Below are 19,178 nucleotides of genomic sequence, written 5' to 3'. Positions count from 1 at the left end.
AGCTGTGTTCAAGGCCAGAGTGAACAGAGCCTTGGGTGACATGGTTTAGTGTGAGGTGTCCCTGCTCATGGCAGGGGGGTTGGAACTTGATGATCTTAAGGTCCTTTCCAACCCTAACTATTCTATGATTCTAAAATAGGCCAATCTAAAATGAATGTGTATTTCTTCGGAGACACCTAAATTCTGCTTGGAAAGCTTTCCTTATGCAGTACTTGTAAACAGGCAAACAGACTATTTTTTTCTAGATACCCTTAAGAGGGCTTAGAGAAACACAGAATGTTTTTCAGTGCTTAAATATATAAAAACTAAACTACATCTTCTCATTTGTGAAGGCATTCAATTTACTTTTAGTATCATGGTATTAAAATGCAATAAACTCTTTTTTTTTTAACCCAGAAAATCCTCCCAATTACATAACGAAATATCAAGCAAACACATAAATCTACTGCTTTCATTTGAAAAATTTGTCACGCGAAAACAAAAAACATATTAATTCATCCTTATAACCAGGACAAATAGCACAAAGCATGCATTTTATATGAAACTTATTTAATGTATCTTAAATAAACTCTGCAACTACAAACTTCTGCAGAATATATAAAAAAAACCTACTACTTCAAAAAGGCAGGCCAACTCTGCTCCATTACCTGTATCACAGCATTGCAAAACTCAAGGGAATTCATGAACTGTACAAGGGCTGGTGACAAGAGCCAGTCATCCTTCAGCAGACAGTGCCACTCTTCTCCATTTTCTTCCAACTTTGTAGGCAAAGATGAATAGAGGCCACTTAGTCCTGTTGCTAACACCTGTATTCCAAAAACAGAAGAGAAATAAGTTAACTTTCCAACTGTTCATCTGTTTGAATGGAACTGCCAAAAATGGTTTCTCTTACTAATTTTAGTAACATCAGAGACTGTTGAGACTAATTTAATTTCCTTTTGAAAGAGTGCCGTGGCAGAAAGACATGAATATTTTAGAGAGCCTTCCATATATCCTTCTTTCAAGAGCTGGTATTTAGGAGAACATGATGACACAAAAACGTTATAAGGTTTACAGATGATTTATGTAGAATATATCACTGAAGGACAAGATCGCATTCTTAGTTGCAATTTAAAAAGTGTATTTAAAAAGTTGCAATTTAAAAAGTGTATTTCCAGAAAAGTTTTTGAAATTTTACTCAATATATCTAAAGTGCTGCTAGTTTCAGGCCAGGCTTTGAATTACTAAATCTGTTTGAAGCTGAAAAAATTCTAAATATTTTTAGACTTGAGGATAATTTTTTAGGCAATTCTCATTTTTATGAGAATGTTAAGACTCAGCTTGATGGAAACTTTTTAAGCTTTCATTCAACAGACCTTTTTTTCTCCGTAAACCTACTTGGCATCTACAGGGCTAGACAGTCAAAGCTCAGATGAAATACAAATGTCTTACTAATTAGAAAACAAACAGTTGACAATATGCCGGTCGAAGACCAAGGGTTCACAGAAAGGTCAATCAGGTTTTGATCACATGCAAGCATAATCAATTATAATTGCTAACCCATGCAGTCAGGCAAAGACTGGCTTTCTGAATGGTTTCCATTCCTAAATTTTGAAGATGGATTTATTCTGGCATACATAATTAAGCCAAACATTAAAGGGGATGGGGACGGGGGGGAATACTGTGGAAAATTTAGTGCGTTAATACACTGTGCTACTTTTTTTTATATACACATGTATACATAGATGCAAAAAGAAAGATGCTGGGGATATGTTAAAAAACTAAGAAGCTAAACCTGTTGAGCAAAGTTTTTTCTGTACAATCAGACTCTTCCAGAATATTTTTTTTTCCTTTTCTCTCTCCAATGGCAGAAAAGCTCAAAACAGAAAGTCAGGAAGATCCTACTAGGCCTATAGAACTATCTGTATATATAACTCACACACACTCTAAAAACCCAGTTTTCCAATAATTCTAGGAAGGAAAAAATACTGAAGAGCAAACTTCAAATTTGTGTTGCAACCCATTAATTAATGCATATTTGATTTTCAATTGTTTAAAATGCAATTGTTATTCACAAACACATACTCACCTTCTCAGTAAGAAATCTGATTTTCAGAGCTGAGCACTATCCACATTTTTCCTTCATAGGGAATTTTAGTCCCTGAGCACAAGAAAGCCACTTTGAACAAAACCTACTACTCTCCACTAAGAGGAACAGTGAATTCGGAATCGGTCAATGTCTTAAAGTGAGTAATTCTTCCATTTGTCTGAGTTACTGAAGAAGTGACATGTAGCTGCTAAAATCTGCGACATTTAAAAAGCTCTTATTTTTGCTATGAAATACAACACAAATGTCTCTGTGAAGCTCAGTTTCTAAAGCAGTAAGAGAGAGAATAGCCCCTGGAAGCAATTTCATTTCTCTAGGCAAAAAGTATATGAAAAATTTCATAGAAGTATATGGTATAAGCAGGATTACCATTTCAAATTACTAACAGAACTCTTCACATTCTATAAACTGGCATATAAAGCAATGCACATATATAGACTACATTACAGAGTTTTAATAAGTAAAATTATAAACTTCTATTTAAAACAAACAAAAAAACAAACAGACCCACAAAAAAACTGAGAGAGATGAAAATGAATGATTTCACATCCTGGAAGGGCAAGATCAGTTTTATTTTTAGTTTCACCCACAGCAGTGTCCTTTTAAACTTCTCCCAATATTTGTCATGTCAACCCTACATGCTCATTTACAAGCATCTCCAGCAGTTTCTTTCTCTCCATCGAGTTGTGAGTCTCTCTGCAAACCAGTCTCCTTGATTTATTTACTTTCTCTTGACTCACAGAAGAGATTTGATTTGTAATCCCAGAAATACTATATGATTAAATGTGTTGTTAATATATAATCAATTGCTAATACTATATATATATATATAATATAACCAATGGCCAATTTCTTCCCTGTAATAATTTCCTTTCCTCCCACATTGATAGTCTATTTCTGTGCAGCCTCAACCTTTCAAGGACATTGCAGAGCCATACCTCCTCCTCCTTTAATACTTGCTTTCCTAAGCTGTGAGGTATTTACAAAGTTTAGGGAGACACTCTGAGATGCTATCCTGCTCAAAATTCTTTAGAAACATTGTTTTATTATTATATGGCTAAACAGACAACATCTTCTATTCAGATTCAGAAAACTGTCAGGTCAAAACATGACAAAAATGATACGGCAGAATTCTCTCTACAACCAGAAAACTTTGCCTAACAGTTTGTCTACACATTCTGCATTAAAATTTTTAGTGATGTATATTACTACAGCCTGTCCCCTTTCCTTCTTTATAGTTTTTTTTACCTACAGTTCTGAATACTATAGACAACCTGGTTTTAAAAAGCTGCTAACCAGAGTTAGCTCAAAAAAAGTATCAAGAGAGCATTCAGGTTCACTTGGGTACCGATCTAACACTGATTCAGGTATATGAGGCAGCAGAGATTTATGGTCAGACCCCATCCCAGCAGACGTCTATACTATGCATTAAGGCATAGTAAAGACAACCCTATATGCTACCAATCACCTTGGCCTCAGAATCAGAGACAGCATCAACACAGCGTCACCAAAATGCCACTCCGATCAGCACAGGACTGCTGTTTTGCAGAGCAGCTGAGGCCACATCTGCACTTATTTGAGTGCTATACAGCAATGCCACTGACACCTAGAGAGTCTTCCACCAGAGAAAAACCTGTTCCTTCAGCTCATCTCACTCAAATTCAAAAGAAGATGTTGTGCTAGTGAAGTAATTCTATGGCATTGCATTGAAGTTTTATTATAGACTTAGGCCAGTCTCATTACTGTTCAGGAAGTCTGACTTTGGCTCATTTTGACAAGAATCCTTCCTAATTAGAATGTTTGTCAATCATGGCTCCCTGCTGTTGGAAGGTTAATGCAGCTGGCTTTTATCTTCAGTGTAAAAAGGCTGCTTTTTTTCTTTTTAATTAATTGGAAGATGTAATTATGGAAGTTACAGCATGGATCTAATAACGGTATCTGTCTCAGGGACAGTTTGAGAATCACATTCATATTCTTCAGCAGCATCTATTAAACAAGGTCAACTGGAGTCTCTCAACACAAAAAAAAAAAAAATCAATGCAATATTTACGACTGACAAAGGAAACCAATTAGAAGTTTTGTTTTAGAACCTGTAGGCCTCCTTCAGCCCACAAACCCAGCTCTGCCCCACTGCTCAAAGGGCATCCCAATCTCAGAGAAAATGGAAACCTACAGCTGGAATAGCCGTCATGTACTAATGCCTAAGGCAGGGATTCTAATATTCTTGGCTCTAAAACTCTCTGCTTTTTGTAAGGCTGCCCTCCGTTATTCTGGCATGCACTAAACTAGAATGCAGGCCACACAGAAGATAAAAGGCTCAGTCCAAAAACTGTCACATCAGAGCTATTTTCCCCACAGAATATTTGGTTCTGAACCCATCCATCTCAAACTGACTTTTCTGATAAGGCATTAAGAAGCAAGTGTTGTCATACCCATTCTGCTTTAGCTTTGAAACTGCAGTAGGGAAGCTTTGTTAATCAATTTATATTATTTACTTGTTTAACAGCAAAGGTTTTCTATTCTTGTAGTAAGATTGATCTGCCAGATGTCACAACACAATACTACTACCAAGTGTTGTAACAGAGTACAACACAGCAAGATGGTAGCTTGTCTGAGATGGCCACAGAAATGTCCAATCCTGTCAGAAAGGTCAAGCTTGCAAAGATTTAGCTTGCAAAAATATTACATTTCTATAATACACTATTTTCACACATTTTTTGAACTGATGTTATAGTGTGGCAAGCACAACCTGCTTATACTAGAACTGCCACCAGAAACAACAGCCTCAGAACACCTTGTTCCTATTTCTCACTCCCTTCACCCCCAGAATCTCATAGGGGTCTTAAAGTAAGACAGAACAGGTTTCCCTCCCATCAAGTTCTCCTATAACTTCCATTAGTTTCCCAATTCAATACACTGTGTGACTGCAAAAACACTTGTGCTGACCCAAACCCACAAGACACTGGTACGGAAACAAGAAGCAAGACTGCGTTTGGCTTAAACAGCATTACAATTGGTGAAACAGCTGCTAGCAGAAACAAATGTGTTGCAACACATCTTCATAAAAAATGACAGAAAAGGATGAGAAGAGTATAGGGAAGACAGTTTAGAAGATCAAGTAAACCAAGAACAACTTACTGGGCAAAAGTAGGTGTTTTCTGCTATGTGGTTTGCAACAACGTTGTTTTCTGCAGACAGAGACATTATGAAAAGCAGTGCGTCACGGGCCTGTTGGCCTACTGTTCCTTCTCGGTGGATGAAGGGAATCAGCAGGGAAAATATAAGGAAATTGGCAGCTCCATGGTCCTCGCTGGTGTGAAAAAACAGCTCTAAAATGGAGGGATCTTTGGCTATTATAGAGCAGAGCTGGTTCAAGAGGACAACCAACTCTGTTTCCACTGTTGGAGTGGCTGTTCCTGAGCAGGAACTCAGCAACATCATCAAAGGTTTCAAGATGGGCTTGTGATGCAGCAAAGGCTGATGAGACTGGGTTACTAGCATTTCATACATTTTGAGTTGCTCGATTTTTGTCTCATCCGTGAACTCTCGCCGGAGGCTCCAAAGAAAAAGCTTCTCCATGATGTTTTCTGAGACCACAAACTCCAGAATAGGCCCCATTGAGGCATCGTTTGCTTGCTCCTCAATTAACAAGAAAAGCATGTGCTCCACATAGTTCTGAACAGTGCTGGCCTCATCAGGTGAAATTGCCCCATACTTTGCCTGAGTGTTTTTCAAAGGATCATGCTTCTCTAAAATCTTCACAACCTAAAGGGAAACAAAGGCACATCAGTTATTTAAGTGCTTTAAAAAAAAATATTCACTTACCCCATAAGGGGGGAAAAAAATCCTTACTTAAAATTACTTAAGATGTGCAAATTCTTTACGCTTTTAGTTTTTCTCTGTCAAACTTTCTAAATTTAATATCAGAGATTATCACATTTGGCATACATGAGGCCAAAACAATGCTTTTGTTCACTTAGAAAATATTTTACATTATAATATATAATTTATATATTTAATATTTTAATATTAATAATACCTAAGTTTGCCACTTGTCTTATTGCTGAAAACTTGGGCTTCTCTGAAGTATGGATAAACTAAATTCCCTCAGCCTTCAGAAACTGAGATTCAGTGATGTTTGGAATAAGTTTCTTTGTCACAGAGGACTGAAATCAAAAGGCCTGCTCTTCAGCCAGAGTAGCTGTGGTCAAGAGTGTCAATATCATGCGATGATCTGCAGTAGTAAAAAAGCAGCAGAAGGCCAAAAAGCTAATCTTTCCTGGCCACATCTTTTATAGAGCCATAGAATCCACTAGCTTGGAAAAGACCTTTAAGATCATTAAGTCCAACCTTTACCTCAGGACTGCCAAGTCCACCACTAAACCGTATCACTAAAGGCCTCCTCTACACTGCTTTTGAACAATTCCAGGGACATTGACGACAGTGACTCCCCTGGGCAATCCTCTTCCAATGCCTGACAACCTTTGTGGTGAAGAAAGTTTTCCTAATATCCATTCTAAACCTCCCCTGGCACAGCTTGAGGCCATTATCTCTTGTCCTATCACTTGTTACTTGGGAGAAGAGATCAGCCACCTCCTCCCTCCTTCCTCTTTTCAGATAGTTGTAGAGAGCAATAAGGCCACCTCTGAACCTCCTCTTTTCCAGACTAAACAACCCCAGGTCCCTCAGCCGTTCCTCATCAGACTGGTGCTCCAGGCTCTTCACCAGCTTCGTTGCCCTTCTCTGGACCTGGTCCCAGCAATTCAATATCTCTCCTGTAATGACAAGCTCAGAACTGAACACATGATACCAAATGGTCACCGATACCCACATACACTTGCAACATTCAATATGGATTTAGGATTGAGTAACAATTGTCATCCCAGAATTGACACCACTGGATTAAATTCTGTTCTGCACACAATTGATGAAGCTTGCTGTCTGTGAAACAGCTACTTTTTTAGCCTGTTTGTGAAGGATAATTGCCACAAACCACAAAGAAACCTAGCAACTCCCCTAACATGATGGTATCACTATAGTTAAGTGAGAAAAGGTGAGTCTTGAAGGATGGCTCCTCTGACTCTGGAAACATCTCAGAAACACCACCACTCATCTAGTTTGTTTTTAGGATGGCCGAAAAACAGCAAAAGCAGCAGCACAGAAATCAATTTTACATAAACCGTTAGTTATTCATATTACTGCGGCAAATAAGACCTTGTATTGTGGTGCTCAGAGCAAAACATCTTTGCCTAAAAGCAATTATAATCCTGATGACATGCAAACAATTTCTGGAATATGCTGAAGTGCATAATCTACATTTATCCATAACAAACAACACTGTGTACAGCTTTGCACCATGCATCAAATATATTTTGTAAAAGCTAAGCAAGCTCTCTGCAGCATAAGAAAGCACAAAGGTTTGCAACAAGGTACAAGTCACTGTGAATCACTAGAAAACCCAGTAAGAAGATCTAGGCCTTCCATTAGAAATTACCATGTCCTACCACTTCCCATTTAGATGTAAATCTGAAATTCAAACTGTGATTAGTAAAGCCTAACCATACCTTGAAAGGTCAATTACCTTTGTGTTTTAAGAAGGTTTCAGTGTCATCTACTACACTCTGCATTAAGGGCATTTGTGCCTTTGCAATTCAGGATTATTCCAAAGAAAGAATGAAACAAATTCCTCTTAATGCAGCCTACTTCAAATCAATAAAACTAATTAACATTACCTGTGCCCAGTGAGTTCTAAACACTATCATGCATGTTTCTGGGTCAACACCCTGCAGGCTCGGAGCCTGGCGATTTTTGCTGATACTGGTTCCAGAGGACATTATAAGTTTTCCAAAGGTGAAACCAACTAGGCCATGCTGATTTTCTTTTTAGAGTCCTGTAATTAGCTGCAGATGTTCAAGCATCCTGATAAGACTGGCATTGTGAATTGAGCTTTGGTATCCACAGAAACCTGTTAAAAAACCAAAACAAAACACATATACTTATGCACATCAAATAGCAGTGTATAACAGAAGAGAATATACTTAAAGAAAACAATAAAACCTTTTTTTCTTTTAATTCAGTCTGAGGATAGAACTTTTTAAAGCATATTATATGGGACCATCTTCTCAATTTTTTCCTCATGATAATAGTTTCTAATGCTCAAACATTTGAGATCAGCAACAGAATTAAGATGCTACTGAAATAAACATAACAGAAGCTCATGCAGTGAGCCTTTTATGCATATGTCACTACATTTTCAATTCTTCATTATGACATTTTTGCCATCTGACCATGTCTCTTCACAGCTTCTTCGTAATTAATGTTGTATAGACTATACAGGTGAAAAAAAAGTACAGGTTGTTTCCTTATTTTTTAGAAACAACATTTCCATTAATATAGTTACAGAAACTTAAAGTTTTCTGGCCAAAATCATATCATAAACAATTGAAAATATCTGTGGAACAACATATGCAATTAGAAGAATGTATCTGTATCAATACCAAAGTAACTACAAACAACAGAAAAGATAAAACCTTCATGTATCCAAAGCCAAATAAATTGAGATGTCATATTAAAGGACTCTGAGAATAAGACCAAACATTGAAATGTTCTTTTAATCCATTATTTATTATCCTAGATATCCAAGTATCAAAGTAGTTGCACACCTGCAGGGGAAAGTTAAAATGAAACAAAGACAGATATCTTCCAGATATTTGAGAGGCTTAAGAGAACATATTATCCCCTCAAGCACCTATATCTATGTCAGACAGTTGTTGTGTCCCTCCCCCCTTTCTTTCCCCCTCCATATGCTTTACATTTTGAGTCTCCTTTTCACAAACCAATTAGGCTTTAACTGAATTCTGTTTTGGGCCATAGCATAAACAAAACAAAACACCCAAAAAAAACCCCAAACAATAAACAAAGAACCCCCCCAAAACTCCAGCAAAAACATAATTTCCACAACACCAATGTGCAAATTCTCTAGGAATACAACAAATGCACTGCAAGTTCCTACAGTTCATGTAAGTCCTAGCAGGTTTTGATTTCCATAACAGACTGCATTTTGATGCTCTCATTTTCACCAGTCTTCATCAAGATCCCAGGGCCCCTGGACCTCTGGGATGCATCAGGTTAGTGAAACACATGAGGAAATTTTTTACTCTATGTTGCCACAGCCTATGTAGCAATTCTTTAACGGTGTAACATGTATTTCTCACCATGTATCTTAAAAGATAAAATTCTTTTCTCTGCAGAACTCTGCTTCCTGCATGTGCTTATAATCTTGAAACTGTTAGCACAGGAAAACCTACAGCCTGTCCTAAAAGCAGGAGCAAACATTCACCGTTTTCAAAATGTACACAAATGTACAGGGTACAACTCTAATATTTCTAACACAAGCAAAAAAGCAAAAGATGGTTCTGCATTCTTGTGCAAAGCGTTCGACACTGTCCCACATGACATCCTTGTCTCTAAATTGGAGAGATATCAATTTGATAGATGGACCACTCGGTGGATAAAGAACTGGCTGGATGGCCACACACAAAGAGTTGTGGTCAATGGCCCAACGTCCAGCTGGAGACCAGTAATGGTGGTGTTCCTCAAGGATCGGTGTTGGGATCGGACTTGTTGCTGACATGGACAGTGGGATTGAGTGCGCCCTCAGCAAGTTTGCCGATGACACCAAGCTGTGTGGTTCGGTTGATACCCTGGAGGGAAGGAATGCCATCCAGAGGGACCTTGACACGCTTGTGAGGTGGGCTGATGCCAACCTCATGAAGTTTAACCATGCCAAGTGCAGGGTCCTACACCTGGGTTGGAGCAATCCCAGGCACAGCTACAGGTTGGGCAAAGGAGAGATTCAGAGCAGCCCTGTGAAGAAGGACCTGGGGGTGTTGGTTAATGAGAAAATGAACATGAGGCAGCTGCAGTGTGCACTCGCAGCCCAGAAAGCCAGCCGTATCCTGGGCTGCATCAAAAGGAACGTGACCAGCAGGTCGGAGGAGGTGATCCTGCCCCTCTACTCTACTCTTGTGAGACCTCACCTGCAGTATTGTGTGCAGTTCTGCTGTCCTCAACATAAAAACGACATGGAACTGTTGGAACAAGTCCAGAGAAGGGCCACGAGGATGACCAGGGGACTGGAGCACCTCCTGTAAGAAGATAGGCTGAGAAAGTTGGGGCTGTTCATCCTGGAGAAGAGAAGGCTGCGTGGAGACCTCATAGCAGCCTTCCAGTATCTGGAGCGTGGCTATAAGGATGCTGGGGAGGGACTCTTCATTAGGGACTGTAGTGACAGGACAAGGGGTAATGGGTTGAAACTTCAACAGGGGAAGTTTAGATAGGATATAATGAAGAAATTGTTTACTGTAAGGGTGGTGAGGCACTGGAATGGGTTGCCCAGGGAAGTTGTGAATGCTCCATCCCTAGCGGTGTTCAAGGCCTGGTTGGACAGAGCCTTGGGTGATGTGGTTTAGTATGAGGTGTCCCTGCCCACGGCAGGGGGGGTGGAACTACATGATCTTAAGCTCCTTTCCAACCCTAACTATTCTATGATTCTATTTTCCTGCACCTATATATTACATGTTCTATATACATGTTACATGTATAGACATGTTCAAACAAGGATCAGAGTAGCAAGCATTTGAGAACACAACTCCAAAGGCCTAGGATCTGTTTTTTTTATCATTACTAACAACCATAGGGACCACTGTATGTTCAATGCACAGCTTCTGGTGATTGTGCTTGCAGGTCTGAGAGCTCAACATTTCTGCCAAAAAACACTCAGAAAACAAGATGAATGCTCAGAGACCATTTAAAATAAACCTGCTTTAAGTAGTTCGCCTAATACCAGACATAATAATCCACAGGAATATTTAACTAACCTATTCTTCCAGATCACCTGTCCAATTACTGCCAGCTCCCTCTTTGTCAGCCCTCTCCTTCAAACAGAAATCCTTCCATTTCTGTAAAGTTCAGACTTCTCCAGGCAAAAGGTGTCCTTCATTACACAGCCTTGATTCACCCTTTGAGCAGATCTGTCCTGCACATGAAGTGAAGCAAGCAGCTTTGGAAAAAATAATGTGATTGTGTAATTAAAGATGGTATCATAAGGTGCAGCAAGAGAACTTAATTAGAAAAGCAGAGGCAAGCTCAATTCTGGAACTTACAAGTTGTTTGACTTTACAACTTAGAGGTTGTTTCAACGTAGACTTTGCATTTTATTTAAGAATTTAAAGAAACCGATATTACACAACTAGCTATCACATGGCAAATTCTGTCAGCAGTACAGCAGTAGGATGCCAAGAATAGAATCAGAAACTTCAGATCAGTCTCCACTATTTAAGATAGTAAAAAACAATAGGGGATATTATGGCTTTCTTCATGAATGCTCATAAGAAAAAACAAAGATCAGTGATATAAGACTCTGGAGTCACATGCAGAGTTCTAAGATGCATCACACAGGCAATCCAAAACTATTTAACCCATTATCCTCTCTTCTCCTCTAATCTGTTCCAATTCTCTGTCCTCCCCAGCATTTGCAATTTTCTTTTCCCCTTATCTATCTTTTCTACCCCAACCTCAGACTCCACAAATTTCAAGACAGTACTCAATCACTCCCAATGAGACAGACCCTCTTTTAAATGGCTACTTCTATCTTGTAGCTCTCTAAACATACTTTTTGGAGGTAGAGGTTCCATACTAGTGCTTTGGTCATTATAGATTATTGAAATACAGCCCTACTTCTCTGCAGCTATGAAAAGACTTAAAGTGAACACATGCAGTACATCTCCCACCACAGGTTCAAAATACAGGAAGATGCTAAGAGATCCAGTGACAGAGCCACTGTTAGGTTTGTGTGTTCAGTAAGACAGCTCACTTTCCACAGAAGTGCTACTTAGTTACACTTGTGTAAGAATTTATAACCACTGCCATGTTACTGAGCCCTCAAGTCCTGCCTCTGCTAACAGCTTACGGCCTAAGCAGCTAACTTACAGCACGGACATCTTTTCCTCCACATCATAGCTACACATATTCTAAGTCTAGCTATGATATATAAAGAACAGATAAAGCCCCTGTAAAAGAAGTCTGCAAGACAAGAAGGTGTCTCACCATTTCCAGCATAAAGTCCTCTAAGGTCCTATTTATCCAAGATATTTAAGACCTTCTTGCTATTTCCAAGTCCCGATTTGGGCACACTCAAATTACAACACCATGAGTTTTCAGATACACAGGTCATTAACAACCGCCAGCATTATGATTCAAATTGGATTTTTTTCAGAGTTAGATGGCACTAGATCAGAAGAGCAAAAGCTTTCAGTGTTACTAACTCTAGAAATGTCTATACTACCATTTACAGAAGACTTTTAGGAACGTTCCCTCAAGCTGATGTTGCATGCATCCTGCCTGGTCTATTTACTATGCTTGTTATTACCGGTACAAACGCCACCACATTGCTTGATAAAGATCTTTGGGATTATGTGACTGACAACCTGCAAAATAGCAAATTCAGCTCCAGCATTTATGTACTCTAACTAAAACCTGACAGTATACTGCACATACACACAATCACAAGAATAAAGCCACTTACATCTTTAACAACAAAGAACGACAAAAAAGATCATTCGTCCCTTGGGGACAAAAAAGAGCATCTCAGTAAAATTCAACCCAAACAGCTCATTCTGAATGTTCACTCCTACTGCACAAAGGCATCATAAACAGACTGTACAACGCATCAAATGAAGGTCAAAAATGCTAAATTTAAATTATTAGCTGAAAACAACTTGCCTGCAGCAAACATTCAGTTGATGAGAACTAAGTTCAACTGCATTTTAGACCAGCTACTGGATCTGAAATCTGAGCAGAGAGAGAACACAAACATTATCCTCACAGCAGCCAGTACTATGGCTATTTAATCATCTCTAATTTAAAAGTAACAAGACAGTCTGCAATATGCCACAATATTTCTAAAAATCAAATCAGTTCCTTTAAGGAAGCAAATATTTCCAGTTTGGAAAGCATCTTAGGATGCTGGAATTCATTAGTAACACAAAGCACTAATAGACTGTGTAGGCTTCAAAGACTTCAAATTCTGTAATAGTGTTTCAGAAAGCATACAAAGCTCAAAGCTTTTGACAACTGCAGTGGTCACAGAGATCCTAAAAACAATGTACCTATTTAAAAAAGGAAAGTAACTGAACTGGAAGAGATACTATCTTTTAAGATACACACCAATCTAAAGTTAACATGCTCTAGTTATAGTAGTAGTAGAAATAATGTATTCATTATATTTGTGGTAAGCAGATTTTGCTACCAGATTAGTAGGTTTTCTTGATGATTTTGTACGACCAAATATGCCACAGTAACTGCGACATCACATTGTTCCCTGTGAAGTTAAACTAACTCCAATTAAACAGGACAAATAAGCTGACTATTTTGAGTCCAAAGGTGAGAAAATAATTTATAAAGCACCAATTCATGGAAGAAGGGGTAGAAGTGAACTTGAGGCCACTAAGAACAAAAGTAAATGTTTATTTTAATCAGCTCATGGTTAAAATTGTACAATAATTTAGCCTTTCCTCTCTGCTAAATCCTGATCAAGGTATTCTTCCACCATTTGACAGCTCTGACAAGTGCAAATACACTTGTCCTGCAGTCCATTCAAAATTCTACTTCCAAAAAACACTGCCCAGTTTAACACTTTGGCAATGCCACACAGTAACAGAACCTTCTTAACAGGTAAATCTTTCCACAAATCAACCGTATCTTATCCATCAGTCATTTAACCCTATCACAAGGCCATATCCACCTATACGTGCCTTCTAGACCTATTCTGATTGCCTATACTGATGACAATTTTGTCTCCAATCCCTCTTCTCCTACACAAGGTAACTGCCCCTACCACCAAGGGTTTATATATTTAACAATCCTCATGTGGAACAAGAGGCATCAGCACACGCATCACACACAGGAGGAACTGAGGTTCAAAGTGACAAGTCACCATCTCCCCTAAGATCTTCCTATACTCTGTCAAGCTGGACAAAGCTTTTGAAATTAGGCAAGTGATTTGCACCTACATAAAACATGTTGGTTTCATATTAAATACCTTTCCATGTAGGCTTGGTTAGTTGGTTGCAATTTTTCTTCCTGAAAATCTGGTTAACTGTTGCATATACAAACATGCTAACAGGCACCTGACACTCCCTAAGCAACAGAGAAAGTTATATAGTCACAGAGGTCTGTAACTGTGTTTGTGCAGTCTCCGGTAAGTAAACAGGAAGAGAGCAGAAAACCTCAGCACAAATCAGTGCATTTCCAGTTTTTAAAAAAGCAGCGGTCTACAACTGCACTGGGTAGCTTTAGATTAATGATGAGATTGAGACCCATTCATTGGATTCATGGAGGATTTCTGCTTTCAGTTTTCCTTCAGAAGTCTGTAAATCATCAACCCTTTTTACACAGCTGATTACAGGGCTGAACTCCCCAGTCCACAGAAATACTTATTTTACTGAAAAGTGCACTAGAAGAACAGGCTAGCAGAGAATCCCGTGAAGTCCACTCCCACTGGAGTGTCTCTTTTCAAAAGTTTCACTTTTGACTTAAAGAAATATAGCACATGAATTTGCAGGATTGGGGATTCCATATACAACTTACAGACAAAAGATATACTGCCTAATACAGCAAGGTAGACACAGAATAGGCTACAAGGCTCTGCAGTTTCATTATCAAGGTTTAAACACTAAGATGCTGAGTTCTTCAATGGTTCTCAAACACAAGTGTACCTCTTACTACATACATCATGCTTTTGCTTTGCTGGTCAAAGCTTTCCACCCTGCCAGTCCACAGAGCACAACACAAGAGGCAATGGAGAGATGGATAAGAAGCCTCAGTGGCAGTGAAAGAAACAGCATATATCAAAACATTTTCTTGGATCAGTGTAGCATAAAGGGGCTTGAAATCAGACAACTTCAGGAAGCAGAGGGGAAATTATACGGTCTTAAGCATAGCTATGCAATTACATCTCTGCAGCCTCTGATAAGTGGATGAGGGAGAGTGGGAGAAAAATGAGTGGCAAATTTTAGCATGCCTTGACTTAGTTCCAGCTTAAAAGAAACCTTGTTCAGGATTTGTTTGTTTTTGATTGAAAAGAAAGCCTTCTGCATAATTTATTCAGCCTTTCTTTAGGGACTATGATCAGGGAGAGGATTTAAATTTTTATTAATAAGTGTTTCAAAGGAAGACATCAATCCTTTCAAAGGAAAGGATTCATCCTGCTTGTGCTAAGTTTTTCTACAAAAGTAAAGCCTATGAAGAACAGTCCCATCCCTACCCTTAATGACCCTACACATTCATCACCAGAATGCAGAAGCAGTAGAGCTTTCTCACTGGGGAGCAGTAGGCCTGTGGTAGGCAACTGAGAAAATGTCAGCAGTTAAAAGCTACTGGAACAGAAGATCCTCTTTCTGGTTAAGTACTACTCATCTTCAGAAACTCTACTATCAAGAAAGCTGCAGCAGATTATGAGAGGAACAGTTTAAACTACATGAATGATTATCTTCCTCCTTCATTTGTTGTTTTCATGTATCCATGCTGCAGTCCACCAACTGTCCTGTCCTTTGTCTACCTCAAGCAAACATTTCACATTCAGTCAGCTTTCTTCAATCTGTCTTTTCTACCAGTATCTGCAAAGACACTATGCCTTCCATGTGTGGCCGGGGGAAGATGTTTTACACCGATAAAGCTATCTGCTTAAAAGCCTAACAGAGAACATGTCACCACAAATTGTAAAACAATGTAGTTAATCAAAGTATCAATCTGTTCTCATCAAGCATTTAATCCAACCTGCTAACACAAAAGTAAGAATGTGACTTCTCCCCACAGAGACTGCCTAACAAAATCTATCTCATGAGAGAAACTAAATGCAGTATATTTTATAGTGAGACAAAAATCTTACTGTCCCATTTACAGTCATCTACACCTACAGCCTGCTGCAGTTAAAAACCACAACTGATTTTTATTAAAATCTCCAGGAAGCTACACTACTCATATGTTTATTTTATATCCACATTAACTCAGGCAACTAACTGGGGTACCACTGGCCTCTTTGTACGATCTATGTAATCTTATGGCTGTTATAACCCCCTACATGTTAGGTGATTCAGGTTACAGCATTAAATAAATACATGGTTCTCCAGACACATGAATGGGCAATTCTTCCACAGCAAGACAGCCAAGAGGACCATCTGACAGCACAGCTCAACAGTGATGTAACAGCATAAATGAGCAAGCAATGGGATCAACAACCCATCAAAAGGCGTTATTACCAAAGCTCAGTAATTGCTCAACAAAACAGTAACTAAACAAAGCAGAATACTTGACAGAGACCTTGACCTCCTCAAGGAGGGCTCTATTTACTTGATACACTACAGGATGTGTTCACCTACCACATGCATTTGCACATAAGCAATCTCACTGGAACTCAAGAGCATACCAGTCACTGAAGTTACTTTTGCAAAGTCCCAGGAGGAATTAACTACATGTTCATATCCCTAGGTCATAAATCTGAAGCCAGGGAGGGGAAAAAATAAGGTTGCAATTCTACTGGTATGACTTGTTCCTTTTAGAGAGAGATAAGAATGTAATAAGCCTGTTTTTCAGATATATTTGATCCTCTCCCATTTGGCCTAATACAGAAAAGCAACATTTGGTGATAATCAGTGGTTGAAAACACAGGTTATGTTGTTTAAAAACTTGAGAATAAAATAGCAGCTAGAGTTCTTAAAATCCAAGCTAGATATCTCTATCCTTAGTAACATTCAGGCACAGTCACAATGAGCTATCTTGTCTGCTACTAGCAGGCAACTGCTGTAAAAGGGATATTAAAACCTTAAACTAAACTAGAAAAAAAAAACAAAAAAAAAAACAACCCCAAAACAGGACAGAAAAAAATCATTTCTATCTATATACTAAAGAAGGCAGATGTCATTGAACAGAAACAAGTTCTGAGGCTTTAACTTTTCTGGTTCCTTCCCTAACTACCACCAAAATTGCTGACCCAAGAAAACCATGTTTCCACAGAAAACCAAGTCCTTAAAATGCCCAAGACCCACAGACCAAAGCATTCAGTGTTGTACTGTAAGAGACAAGCATCACAAGCAAAACAAAACTCAGTTTAAAACTTTGTACTGTGAATATGCTTTCATACCAAGTTTCAAAAAGAAAGACAACAACCCCACAGGGTGTAGCACATGTCACTGAACGAAAGCTACTTTCCATTCCTTGACTTACAGGTGAATTGCAGGTATCGGCTGCTGTGTCTACACTAGTAATTTTGTTTTGTCATAACTGAAGTGAATTATTGGGAAAAAACAGTTGTTGTCAACCTCTGAATTTCTACTGAGGTTTTGTACAGGGTTTATTTCAAAATTCATCACCATCCAAGAGTGGGAAGGAGCAACACATCCGAAAGCAGACATTTAACAAAACCTACTTTATGTTCTGGTTATGCTAGTGGAAAAAAGAAATCGAAATGATCTATGCGATATGCAACATCGATTTTGCTTTACAGGATAATTCTGACACCTGTGACACATACAAACCTAGCCCACTCATAATTTAGGAAAACCATATGCGTCTTGAAGCTGTGATGCTCAAGTGAATACGACTTCTCTTTTTTTCTTGATTTTTGAGAAAAGTGAAACAGTGTCTGTAGCTAAAAGCATAAAATAAATTAATAGGAAATTACTATGTTGCCTATCTAGAAAACTTTCCTGACAGGTAGATAAATGAGACCAGCAAAGCAGTATAAGACTATTTTCTGAAGATTTAAAACTATTTTCAGAGCACTAACATACAGACTAGGAAATATTATCTTCCTGAGAGAAAGATGGTCTAGGAAAAAAGTCACCAATATACCTGTAATTATCATATGTAGATTACAGACAACAAGATTAAGCTATATATTTTATGGCTACAGCAATAATATGCAAGACAATTTTTCAAGTGATTTGTATAACATGTCAAACTACTCATTATAATAAGCATAAGAAGTCCAAGAATAATGTTCTCAAGTCTACAAAGTGACATTAAAGAAGACATGTATGCTTTCAGCACTAATCCACAATAAAATGCAAATAAACATATATTCTAAGCATTCCACGTTTCATGATGAAGACGCCATAAACATTTCTTTTTAATTTCCAAAGTCTCAGATGATTCTGCAGGTTCTAAATAGAGTTCAAGCACAAGAACCAGTAGCAAAACACCATTAAGGTTACCCTGATTACTTGATCAATAAAGCAAACCAACCAACAAGCGTCCTCAGAGGATGGTCACTAAGTTTTCACTGGGAAAAGAACTTCAACTTTGCAGATGGAATTCCTCTCTCTTGTCCACATCCACATGTTATTTCTCTTCATCTGTCTCTCCATTAAAAGGTCCAGAAAAGACAGAATATGCTATAAAATCAAAAGTGTTAGGTACAGAATGGATATCGCTTACTTGTTAACATAATACTTACTCTAGCAGCATATCTCCTCCCAGGACGTCATTCACAATACAAAGTTCTCCTTATTCCTGGAAAAAGGAAATTTCTCATATGTATCATATAACAAAACCGTCTCATACTTCTCAAGATGTTCATTATAGTACATGGATTATAATTGACTAGATGACTTGAATCTGTCATTTATCTTTCTGTACACAGTTAACTAAAACTACTAATTTTAGAGAGAATTACTACCCCAACATACTTATCCACCAAGTCAATGTTATTTTCTGTATGGTGAAGTGATAACAACCTCTTAGTGACATGATGAAAGAAGGGAATGAGCAAAAACATATCATTACACAGCTTCAGGACAACTGTTTTAGTGCACTGTAAGATGGCAGAAGCCCATCACAAATTACTCCTCAAACCTAGTAAAATTAATGAGCTACTAAAATCTGAAAGGTCATTTTTATCTCTCATCCTATGTATTATGTATCATCTGACATTAGGCAAGGGTTGTGATATTATATTTAGTGGACTGACACTTAAAAATGTAAACGTATTTTTGTAGTTTTGGCTGGGTTTGTTGGGGTTTCTTTTCTTCTTTTA

At 38.3% G+C, this 19,178-nt stretch overlaps 1 protein-coding gene across 1 annotated transcript in view; it reads right to left on the bottom strand.

Moving 5' to 3' along the window:
• The window catches only part of FHIP1A (FHF complex subunit HOOK interacting protein 1A), a 48,938-nt gene extending 30,324 nt beyond the window's left edge, over positions 1-18,614 (bottom strand). The window contains exons 1-4 of the mRNA XM_057419029.1: positions 18,600-18,614; positions 7,819-8,051; positions 5,225-5,851; positions 648-806 (exon numbers count right to left, since the gene is read on the bottom strand). Of these exons, the coding sequence (XP_057275012.1) occupies positions 648-806; positions 5,225-5,851; positions 7,819-7,920 (888 nt within the window). The 5' untranslated portion in view covers positions 7,921-8,051; positions 18,600-18,614. The remainder of the gene's footprint in view (positions 1-647; positions 807-5,224; positions 5,852-7,818; positions 8,052-18,599) is intronic.
• Between the last annotated feature and the right edge of the window lie 564 nt (positions 18,615-19,178).

The sequence above is a fragment of the Pezoporus wallicus genome, unplaced genomic scaffold (genome assembly GCF_028554395.1).
Source record: "Pezoporus wallicus isolate ANWC-B61680 ecotype Strahan unplaced genomic scaffold, APGP_CSIRO_Pwel_v1 contig_2384, whole genome shotgun sequence".
NCBI classification, from domain to species: domain Eukaryota; kingdom Metazoa; phylum Chordata; class Aves; order Psittaciformes; family Psittacidae; genus Pezoporus; species Pezoporus wallicus.
This window is presented reverse-complemented; position numbering and strand designations above follow the sequence as displayed.